The sequence below is a fragment of the Palaemon carinicauda genome, chromosome 1 (assembly GCF_036898095.1).
Source record: "Palaemon carinicauda isolate YSFRI2023 chromosome 1, ASM3689809v2, whole genome shotgun sequence".
NCBI lineage: Eukaryota > Metazoa > Arthropoda > Malacostraca > Decapoda > Palaemonidae > Palaemon > Palaemon carinicauda.
In genome coordinates this window covers 112,503,450-112,515,507 of record NC_090725.1, presented here as the reverse complement: position 1 = coordinate 112,515,507, position 12,058 = coordinate 112,503,450, and the positions used below count along the sequence as shown (strand labels likewise).

General features: G+C 46.8%; 1 protein-coding gene across 1 annotated transcript in view; it reads left to right on the top strand.

The window, feature by feature from the left end:
• Positions 1 to 5,078: 5,078 nt before the first annotated feature.
• LOC137650994 (centrosomal protein 43-like) overlaps positions 5,079 to 12,058 on the top strand; it is a 95,536-nt gene continuing 88,556 nt past the window's right edge. The window contains exon 1 of the mRNA XM_068384136.1: positions 5,079 to 5,268. Within this exon, the coding sequence (XP_068240237.1) occupies positions 5,185 to 5,268 (84 nt within the window). The 5' untranslated portion in view covers positions 5,079 to 5,184. The remainder of the gene's footprint in view (positions 5,269 to 12,058) is intronic.

Below are 12,058 nucleotides of genomic sequence, written 5' to 3'. Positions count from 1 at the left end.
CCCCAGGAGGAACATGTGGCTAGGTTGGAAGCCTGGCTCCTGCAACATTTCGCCACAACGACATTCAACACGGCCAGGAAGCCATTGCCAGTGATGCAGGGGAAACTGCACCATATCCACTTGCTCCCAGGAACTACGCCTTACGCATGCCACACCCCAGCATCAGTGCCAAAACACTGGGAAGAGGAAGTGAAGGCCCAGCTCGAAGAAGATGTCGCCCGTGGCGTTATAGAACCGGTACCTGCCAGGCAGCCAACCGAATGGTGCGCCCGTATGGTGGTTGTCGCCAAGAAGTCAGGACAGCCACGCCGTACAGTCGACTACCAGCGCTTCAACGCATCCTGCCTACGGGAGACACACCATACCCCCGCCCCATTCGAAATGGTGTCCGGGGTACCTAAGCACACATTCAAGACCGTGGCGGACACGTACTGGGGGTACCACCAGGTGGAGTTAGACGAAGAAAGTCTCGACCTAACCACATTTATTACCCCCTGGGGGAGATTTCGTTACCGTCGCACACCCATGGGGCACTGCTCTGCCGGCGATGCGTATACTCGACGATTCGATGACGTCATCCAGGACATCCAGAGGAAATATAAGTGTGTAGACGACACCCTGCTCTATGACGACAGCATCGAAGGGGCGTTCTGGCATGCCTACGACTTCCTCGAAACATGTGCAGCCAAGGGTGTTACCCTGAAGCCGGAGAAATTCCAATTCGCAAGAAGGGAAGTGGACTTCGTGGGGTTCAACCTGGGATGGGAGGCCTACAAGCCAACAGAGGAACGTTTGGCGGCCATCAAGAGCTTCCCGATGCCACGTCAGCCCTCTATCACTGACATAAAGGCTTGGTACGGATTCGTCAACCAGCTGGTGCCCTTCCTCGCAAAAACACCCCCCATCATGAACCCATTCAGGGAGCTCCTCAAAAAACCAACCGGGAAGTCAGTGTACTGGGACGAGGAACTCCGCACCAAATTCCATCACGCCCAAGACATGATCTGCCAATTAGAGAAGGACGGACTGGCCTACTACAACAGGAGCCGCCCCACAGCAGCGATCACCGACTGGAGCAAAGAAGGCATAGGGTTTGTAATCCTTCAACAGTATTGCGCATGCAGCTCTGCCAACACGCCCTTCTGCTGCATGGGCGGGTGGCGCCTGGCACTATGCGGCAGCCGCCATCTCACCGTCGCCGAAGCTGGCTACGCTGCCGTTGAGTGGGAGGCCCTCGCGGTAGCCTGGTGTCTCCAGAAGGCGAGGCTGTTCTTACTGGGGTGCCCCAACCTCACCGTTGTGATGGACCACCGCCCGCTAACCAAGTTGCTGGGAGATCGGGCCCTCACGGAAATCCCCAACCCCCGTCTCTTCAGGCTGAAGGAGAGAACCCTGCAGTACCGATTCAGGGTCAAGTATCTGCCGGGGAAGCGTAACAGTGCGTCAAACTTCCTGTCCCGATACCCCGCCTTGAAAGCCGATCCCAGCGCCCACGACGTGGACCTCGACGAAGACCTCACCGACACCATAGCGGCCGCCGTCTTGGCAGCAGTAGAGCTCGACAGCCGTGTCGTGGACGAGGCGAGGGTTAGGCATGCCGCTGTCAGTGACCCCGTGTACCAGTTGCTCATGGCCAGGGTCCTGGCCGGGGACTGGGCCGACAAGAAGTCCCAGGAAGTTGCATGTCTTCGGCCCTTCTACGGTGTTAGGGACAGGCTGGCCGTTATCCAAGACTTGGTGACATACACGTTCGAACAGGGCAACGTCCGCCTAGTTATCCCGGAGCCTCTCCGTCAGCAGGTGGCTGCCAACCTACACGCGGGGCACCAAGGCCTGGACTCGAGGGGGACCTGCAGTATCACCGATCCTCGTGTGAAGAATGCGACGTACACGCACCATCCCAGGCCGCGGAGGAACTCATCATCACGCCGCCCCCAGAGTACCCCTTCCAGATGACGGTAGCAGATATGTTCCAGCACGACGGACACTCGTACATGGCCTACGCAGACAGGCTCACAGGTTGGCTGGAGCCGGCCCACTTCCCCCACGGCACCTCCTCCTCTCACATCAAGACCCAGCTACGTCACTACTTCGCCAGGTGGGGGGCCCCGGAGCAAATCTCCACAGACGGTGGCACCAATCTGGCCAGTGAGGAAATGCGGGAATTTTTCAGGTTATGGGGCGTGTCCGTACGTCTATCATTCGCCCAGTACCCACAGTCCAATGGCAGGGCAGAGGCCGCAGTCAAGATCGGGAAGCGGATAATGATGGTGAACACGGGCAGCGGCAGCACCCTCGACACGGACAAGTCCTCTGTGGCTATGGTGCAGTACCTCAACACCCCCCTCCGCGGAATAAATAAGTCACCCGCCCAGATGGCAGCGGGCAGGCAGCTCCGAGACGGCGTACCTACGGCCCGCTGGCACCTCACGGTAGACAGACACTGGGAGGCAACCTTGCGGCAGAGAGAAAGTCAGATGGCTGACAGCGGTGCTGCCCTCACCGGGAACGGACCCTCCAGAAAGCTTCCAGTTATCAACCCGGGATCCCAAGTGCGAGTGCAAAATCAGGCCACTAAGCTGTGGGACCGTACGGGTACCGTGGTGGAAACGCTCCCATACTGACAATACTTAGTCAGACTGGATGGCAGCGGGCGCCTCTCCCTCCGTTACAGGAAGCACCTGCGTCTCACATCATCGGGGCCCCAGCCTGGGCGGGCCACACCTGCTATGCATCCAGCCACGCCCACGCCCGAGCAGCCACCGGGCAGTCACCCTACGCCCAGCCCACAAGCAGTACGGGAGCCACGCCCATCACGGCGCACTAGAAGGCCAGCGTGGATGGATGACTACATGTGATCACGTACATTACAGCAGCACCTGCATATATTTTTATTGTCTTTGCTTCTCATATTATTTTATGAACATGTATCACCCACCCTTGTTTTTTACACTACCGACAGCTATGTATCTGTCTTCCTATTATTGCACCTGCACCCAATTTAATCCATGTATATCCATGCATTATTTTTTATCATTGCCTCTCCATGTATACCCATGTATTAATCTCGGGGGGCGGGGGATGATGGAGTACTTGCAAGTATGATATGTTCTCCCATGGCGGGCAGGTGCCAAGTGAGTGTGCCGGTTGCAGAGAGCAGCTGGAGTTAGTCTGTATCTGAGGATGCAATAAACCACATGCCTCCACCATCGTGTGTCTCTTGTCCCACCTTGACATCTAATAAGTTTCAAGTGGCAAGGTCGCAAGAGTTGATGCGAATCCCTGGCACTACCAGGAGACTGCCGCCCATCGAACTAGGTACCCATACAAAACCAATCTACCAAGCGGTGGGATAGAACAGGCATAGTAACGGAAACAAAGCCCCATCATCAGTACACCGTCAGGCTCAACAGGAGCGGCAGGCTATCAAAAAGGAATAGACGACACCTGAGAGTCATCACTCCGCCCTCTGGCACGCCCGTGTCTCAGCACGGGACCTCCGCAAGCCATACCCCGACAGAACAGGTAACACACCCCATACAGGAGCCCAACGTCGTTAGTAGGCCGAGAAGGGCCACCGGTAAACCCAAGTGGCTCAAAGACTTTGTAGAATGATGTTATTATCTGCTGTATGTAATTGAATCAGGAATTGATATTTCTTTCCAGAGAATTTATGAATTTATTTTGTTTTCGTGTAGCCTATGTATCGAAAAGTTAGCTTTAATTTTTTTTCTCTCATTTTTCATTGATTTAGTGACATTTCCCCCTTTCATTTTTGTCATGTATAAGTATGTTCTTGAGGGGGGGGGGATGTACGATATGATCCGGTATTAACCCCTTTCATTTTTTTTGCCATGTATAAGTATAATCTTGAGGGGGGGGGATGTACGATATGTTTTTCGGCCATGCGCTGCCGAGCATGCATCTGCATACGCTTTTGCGACTGTCAGTCGGCTGACTTGGCTCTTGAGTATCTTGCAATAAAGTGTGGTCACCAGGACATTGTCTTATTGCAAACCCAACAAATCATTGTGATTATCTTATGGGAATTTAAATGATATACATTAAGTCTATAACTGGAGAGCCTTTTTTTACAATAGATCCGTCTATGATAAGTAGTAGGTAGTAAGAATTCATCCCCTTTAACATTGCATAAGTCTATGATGGCTTAAGATTATCTTAATAGCTTAATATAAATCATTATCATACCAAGACTTTAGTTAATGACAAAATTTTGATGTGGAACAGGGAGTAGGCCTAGTGCTTTTAGTTCTTAAAAATAGAATAAGAATTGTAATGTCAAATTTAATATATATATATATATATATATATATATATATATATATATATATATATATATATATATATATATATATATATATATATGTGTGTGTGTGTGTGTGTGTGTGTGTGTATTTATAATTTTATATTTATATTTGTGATTTATCTTCGTATATTTTGTATTTATAAGTTTTTTGTCACTATTATATTGACTAACATATTGATATCACTCATTAAAAGCTTAAAATTCATCATATGGTATATTGAGTACTGTGATTTTATGTTTGCCAGGACTATATAGGTATATTTATATGTATATCTATATACATAAATGTATGTATGTATGTATATGTTTATGTGTATATGATGTTGACAAAATGAAAAAAGAAATAAGATAAATAGAATAAAGAGAAGGAGGAGTCGATCTAAAGGCAAATCTCTCCCTGTACAACTCCAACACCTTGACCTGAACAGTGATGCCAGATATGGGAATTTATTCCTAGATTTGGGGATTTTAGGTGTCTGATAGGGATATTCTGTACAAAATTCTTTGAAGAAGAAACAGAGATGAGTAAACCTTTATATAGTTGTAATTTGTTTGCTTGCCCTTATATGAAGTTAAGTGAGTAATTTCTTTATTAGTAAAGCCTATGGGATCTAATGTATGTTTGTGGAAGTGGGGATTTTTGTTTTTTTTGGGAAATTTTGAGTTGTTTTTAGAGATTTTTGAGTTGTTTTGGGGATTTTTTATCATAAATTTTGGGGATTTTAGACTAACCCATCTGGCAACACTGAACTTTGCTTTGTTTACTTTTTCATTGTGAATAATTCCATAATTTCTCTAAGTTATTTCCTTATTATATATTAATTTCTAAGTAATTATAGAATTATAAAACTCTTAAAATGTCTGCTGAAGAAGATGACGCCTCCTTAAAAGATCTAGTGACGAAAACCCTTCAGAATAATGGTGTCCTTGGGAAAATACAGGTACAGGTATCGTAGTTTTTGAAGTATTGTGGTCGACTACCATAACAACAAGTATGGGGTTATGCTAGTTATAAATATAAAAAAACTTTCAAAATACCATTTAATATAATTGAATATAAGTGTTATTTTATTTTATTAATAACTAATTTTAGAATGGTATTTATTTGCAGGCAGTTTAAGGTAATTCATTACTCCTATGCTTTTGGCATTATTTTAATTATCTAATTACCAATTATCAATTTATTACTTAGTTCAGTTTGTCTTTGCTCCACCGTGGTTCACTTTACTCATATTTACATCCATTGCTGTCAGTTCTGGCAAGCGGTAAATGTTACGCTACGTGCGTTATCTGCGTTGGCGAGTCCGGTATTTTGGTGTTGTTTGGACGTTATACTTTGCTTATATTTCTCATTATCAGACTATATATATCAACCACACGTTTCGACCGTCACCTATCATTATTCATATAATAACTGAAATAAAGGTTTAATTATACCTTATATCTAGATGGTTATTGATGTAAAAAATGGGGTTTATTGTATGATAGCAGCCACCTGTATGTATTATTATGGCTAATTTAGAATGCGGCATTGTAAAGGGGGGGGGGGCAACAGCCCCCCCGTTTGGCAAGTACTGTAGGTAAAGACGCGGCTTGTAGGTTAGGTTAGGGGGGAAAATTTAGGTTAGTTGATGTCCAATTTTAATCCACACGGGAGGAACTGGCCGCTGATATACAAAGGCTCTTAAAAAGCTGCGCCTTTCTTTTCTAAGGTACGTAAAAGCACCACCTATCAGAATTTTTGCTACTTACTGGATGTAGTTGGATGTGACGGCCGTAAACCATCTTATTACTTGTCAAACCAATTTTATTTATGGGGAAAATGTTTCCTATTTTGGTCTGAAATACGATATTATGAAAATAGTCTTGCGATTTGCAAAATGTTATACTGTAATTTAGTGTAACCTGGATGGATAACAAACTGGTTGGGAAGCCAACACATGTTTGAGACTTAGTCATAGCTAAGGAAATTGGGGTCTAAGGAAGGTTTGGAGAGGGGGCCCGTAGCCCCCTCCCCTGTAAGTAAGTAGTTAGTAGGTAAGGTTATGGTTCCTAGGTTAGGTTAGGTTAGGTGAGGTTCTTATGTTTGTTTCCCTTTTAAAATGTGACTTTCCAATAAGAACCTTTGAAATTCTAAAATGTCTAAAATTTAAAACATGTGGGTTTCTGCCAATTATTTGTATAAGAACAGTTTAAAGTACCCATAAATACATCAGGGACACTTTTTATTTCCTTCCTATAGTAAATATTTTCCCACTTTTTGATTATTGACCCTGTGTGGCCCAAACTACAAAGGCCCCTCTAAATGTTATAATTGAGGAGATTATTATTATTATTATTATTATTATTATTATTAGCCTACAGTACTTGCTAAGCTACAATCCTAGTTGGAAAAGCAGGATGCTATAAGCCCAGGGGCTTCAAAAAGGAAAACAGCCCAGTGAGGCAAGGAAACAAGGAAAAATAAAATTTTTAAGAAGAGTAGCAACATTAGAATAAATATCTCCTATATAAACTATAAAAACTTTAACAAAATAAGAGGAAGAGAAATTAGATAGAATAGTGTGCCCAAGTGTACCCTCATACAAGAGAAATCTACCCCAAGACAGTGGAAGGCCATGGTACACTACTCAAGACTAGAAAACAATGGTTTGATTTTGGAGTGTCCCTCTTCTAGAAGAGCTGCTTACCATAGCTAAAGAGTCTCTTCTACCCATACCAAGAGGAAACTAGCCACTGAACAGTTACAGTACAGTAGTTAACTCCTTGGGTGAAGAGGAATTGTTTGGTAATCAGTGTTGTCAGGTGTATGAGAATAAGTAAAGAATATGCCAGACTATTTGCTGTATGTATGTGTGTAAGCAATGGGAAAATGAACCGTAACCAGAGAGAAAGACCCAATGTAGTACTGTCTGGCCAGTCAAAAGACCCCATAATTCTGTAGCAGTAGTATCTCAACGGGTGGCTGACGGGTAACTGAAATTGTACTATAATAATAAATGGGCTATTCACGATAAGCTTTTAACGAGGTAAACAAGCTGACTGTAGGGTGGCGGCGGAATCCCTGACCATCCTACTGGTAAAGCTGACCTTCACTTTGAATTTGGCCTCCTTAGAGTACAGACGTACTGTCCAGCACTTAGCTAAAATCATTAATCCATTCTGCTTTTTCTTCTATATTGCTGTTTGCTGTGCTGTGTGATTTTGGCTCCATGATCGGACTTGTGGCTGTGTCCTGGCAAGCCTGGAAAGTGCTGTAGCTGATATATGAGCAAGCCAGAGGTTTTCCAACATGAACTTTGTAGTTGCTGTAGGGACCATTCCTGTTCATAGGAGTCCCTTTGTCCTGAGTGTACGGAGTTCGTGAAGAATAGGAAGAATTTGATGAGGGATTCTTCGGAATCGGTGTTGGGCATGTCCAAACTGATGCCCAAGAATCTCTCTAGCTAATTTGTATCTTTTCCCCTCTCCGGGTTTGAAGGCCGCTGTGCGCTCTTCCTCTTTTTTTCCTCGGAGGCTATCACTGTCAGAGGAGAGAAGAGGAAGAAAGAATCCTGCACTATTCCCTGATGGATTCCTTTGAGTGTGACAGGAGTATCACCTTCCTCTAGCAAAAATAATACACCTCTGTCTCACGCCTAAATCATTCCTGCCCCTATAACTGTTGACGACCCTCGCAAGGAATTGGACCTGGCTATGCTGTGGCCCAACCTTAGTGTTGAGGGCGCCCCTTCAGTGGAGAAACTTCTGTAGGTGTTAGCTGTGGCTAGGTCGCAGAAGCGACCCACGTTCCGCCTGTTGGGGAGAGTATGGGAGTGGCACCTTTTGATGTGTCCCTTGATGTTGCTAAACCATTACTTGTTGCTGAGGGCCTGTCTCCTGTGAAATCCGCAACTGTGGCAAAGGAGAAGTGTCGTCACTTCCCGTCACCTACTTTGGTCCCGCTACTTCCTCTTCCCCTGCTGAGGAGCTGTCCACTGGCACAAAGAAAAGGAGACCACTGAAGCACAAGATGATTGATCTGGGGAAGTCACTTGAGAACTCACCAGGTTCCTCTGCATGGTTTTGTGAGAGGAATAGCATTGCACCAAAACATTCCTCCATGGGAAGAGTGGAGGTTTGACAGCCAAGGCCCTTGCCTCAACTAGTCATTCCTGCAAGAGAATGTTTTAAAGCGCTACTCGTCAGGATGACGAGCTATGCTCTTAGCCCTCTCCTGCACATGGAAGTTCCATGGATGCTTCAAGTCTCTAATGCTGGAATACCCAGATGAAGGAAGAAAGCTGCTACTAAGATTTCTGACTCTGTTTGCGTTTGGACGCTCAAAGAACTTCTTACCCTCGCGTACGGATAAGGATGGCAGAATGTTAGAAATACGTCTCATTTATGGAGGAATCAGCCACACAAGGAGTAAAGGTCTTTAAAGACAAGGACGATCTCCTACGAGCATGAACACCGAAGTGTCAAAGATCCCCGAAGAACCAACTATAAGAATGCTCACGAGCTGTTCCAAGATCACTTCCCAATTCGGATCATCAGTCCCTACATGTACGAACAACTAGTTCGTTGCTAGGAACACACTTCGTGTGCACCCTCGTGATCATGAGGTTTCTCTTCTGAGCTTTCCCCAAAAGTTCAAAGAGTTGAAGAGGTTCCGGGAAGGCAAAGCCTTTGACACCGACGAGGATACATGCGCGGTCGCCAGCATGTCCATGATAACCATGAACAAGATATCCCATGATCACACACAAGAACACCATGCGCATGATCACTGTGGTCAAAGTCGACACGCGTGGATCCAGCAAACTCTTCACGTACACGATCGACATGTATACGATCACCACATGCACGATCACCACTCACAAACACGTTTACCTCAAGCATTATCACCATGAGCTCTCATTCTCTGCCTCCTATTCAGAAGCATCACCATTTGGACTGCTCCACTTCTGTGAGTGACAACCCTGGAAACTCACCTCCCAAGAGAGAGAACAAGCATAACAGAAAGCCTTTGTCTGCTGGAGATCAAGGTTCCAGTACAGCCATGTCACCTGTCTCCTCTGAGTGCCAAAAACATGAGCTGAAGCTTAGCGCTAACGCTCTCCCTTCAACCCAAGATCATTCTTGGATGAGAGATTCATCTCAGGACGAGATAGATCAGTCTCAGAAGACACCTTGAGACATGGGGATAGGGCTTCCAGGAAAGTCTCTCTCAAGTAGGCCGGAGGAGAAGAAGCAGGCAACAGCTAGGACAAAATATAGACACTCCCCTGAGCTATCACAGACAAGCAGTGCAGGTAAGCTATTCTATAGAGCAACTTTTCTTTGCATTGGTTTGTGTTGAAATATTCCCTCCATCCTTCTTATGAAGGGAAGGAAGGTAAAGCTTATGTATTCCCATTAATTTTATAAATGCGATACATGGACTTGAGAGTCTCCTAGAGTGTCCACTTTCCCTAGTGGAGGCCTAACCTAACACCTCCAGCATCTCTATGCTCAGGTTGTTTGGAGATTGAACAGGCATTGTGACTTTCACTCCTCTTCAGGACCTAAGTACATTGACGTTTCCCGGGTTAGAAAAACCAGCCACTTATGGTTATAAAGGGACTTAAACATCCTCCTCAGGATAAGTCTCCTATTAAAGGTCAAAGGTTTGTATTACGTATAGGAACATATCACAGATTTTTTTAAGCATTTTGTATTTTTCTAAACCATACAAACCTGAGGCCTTCAAGTTGTGGTGCCTATATAGTAACGCCCCTGACGGGTGATTGCCAGACTGTGGTTCGAGTCCCACTCAAACTCATTAGTTCCTTTGTTTGCTGCAACCTCACCATCCTTGTGAGCTATGAAAGGGGGGTTTTGGGGAGCCTATAGGTCTATCAGCTTAGTCATCAGCAGCCATTGCCTGACCCTCCTTGGTCCTAGCTTGGGTGGAGAGGGGCCTTGGGTGCTGACATAAGTTTTTTTTTATAGTTTATATATGAAATATCTGTTTTACCGGTAATGTTATTGTTTTTAAAATATTTTATTTTAATTGTTCATTACTTCTTATATTGTTTATTTCCTTATTTCCTTTCCGCTCTGGGCTATTTCACCCTATTGGAGCCCTTAGGCTTTTAGCATCTTGCTTTTCCAACTAGTGTTGTAGCTTAGCTAGTACAGTAATGATAATAATAATATTTGTTCCGTAACTGAAATACAAACCACGCTATTTACATGGGGTAATTACTTCGGCGTAGCTGAATGACGAGCCATAAAAGTTTTAACGAGGGTTTACTACCCCGCCGCTAGTTAGCAGGGGGTAGGGAGGGGTAGCTAGCTACCCCCCCCCCTCCACACACCGGTGAATGCTTCTCTTTACTTTTGGCTCGGGCAGAGAACAGACCTGTCTGCTCTCTCCCTCGCTTTGACTGCCATATTTAATCTGTTTTTGCTTTTTCTTTTTCAGTGTGTTTGAAGTTGGCCTCTACTACTATGCGTACATGCCCTGGACTTCCCGGCCGCCCTTGTGGGACTTTTATGTCAGCGGTCGACCCCGATCCCCACACCTTATGTCCTCACTGTAGGGGCCAGCGGTGTGATAGTGGTAATGTGTGTATAGAATGTAGGGAGTGGTCTACCTCTCAGTGGGAGAGGTTTGCCCGGCGCCGGAAGAAAAAGTCTAAAAGGGATCTTTCTCCTTCAGAGGCTTCTTTGAAGAGAAAAAATTCCAGGACTTCTTCTTCCGTAGCTCTTTCCTCCTCCGAAGCTCCCCCTCGAGCGGTCTCTTCCGAGAGGCTGGCGAGTGGTAGCGTAGACCGTATTGCTGTTGACCGATCCCGGGGTGCGGGAGAGGTAGTCGCCTCCCATAGCGAGGTGGCTGCCCCTCTTCCCCCGGAGGAGGATTTGAATATGTCTAATCGTGATTTGTTACAGCTTTGGGCTTCCTTGGGGCTGCAGGGTTCGCCCTCCAAGGAAGCCCTGTTTGACATGATCAAACTTGGTGCGGCTGTCAAACAATCGCCAACTACAGCAGGGATAGATCCTCTGTCTGTGGTTGACGTTGTTGTGACGGAGACATCTCGTGGGTCTAGTCAAACCCCCGTTCCTGTTGCTGAGGTAGCTGACGGCTTAGATTCCCCCTCCGAACACCTTTCGAGGGAGGATCTAAGTCCCACGGTCTCTCCTGCCGGTGATTCTCCCCCTCGGGGGAGTTCACTTACAGAGACTCCTCTGCGGAGGCCCCTTGATGGTCAGCCTGCTGATCCCACGGCCCCTCGTGGGCGTATAAGGCGGAAGGCTCGTCCTCCCCTTCGCCGTAGAGGCCTTCCTTCCCCTCACAAGGGAGTTAGAAGGCGACTCGCCGTTCGCCGACCCTGCCAGCTACCACCTTAGACCTTCGGGACACATTGACCAGTCTTCGTCCAGACCTGCTGATTTGCCGGTACCCTTTGATGTTGCGGATGCACGTTGCGCGCCACCTGATCCTGCCACTGCGCAGGCACCGGGCCCTTCGGGGCTTAAGGGCCTTGAGCGTCAAACCGCGCCTCTTGACCTCAAGCGCCAGGTTCTTCCTGCGCGCCCTCCTGCTGCTGCCGCTGTTCTTGTCTTAGCGCCACAGTGCTCACCTGCGCGTGCGCGCCCCTGTTCCTGCTACGCGCCAGGGTTCCCCTGCCGCGCCCGCATCCTTCTGCGCCCCGGCGTCCTCCAGCAGTTCCTGTGACAGCGCTCCAGCGCCCACCTGCCCAC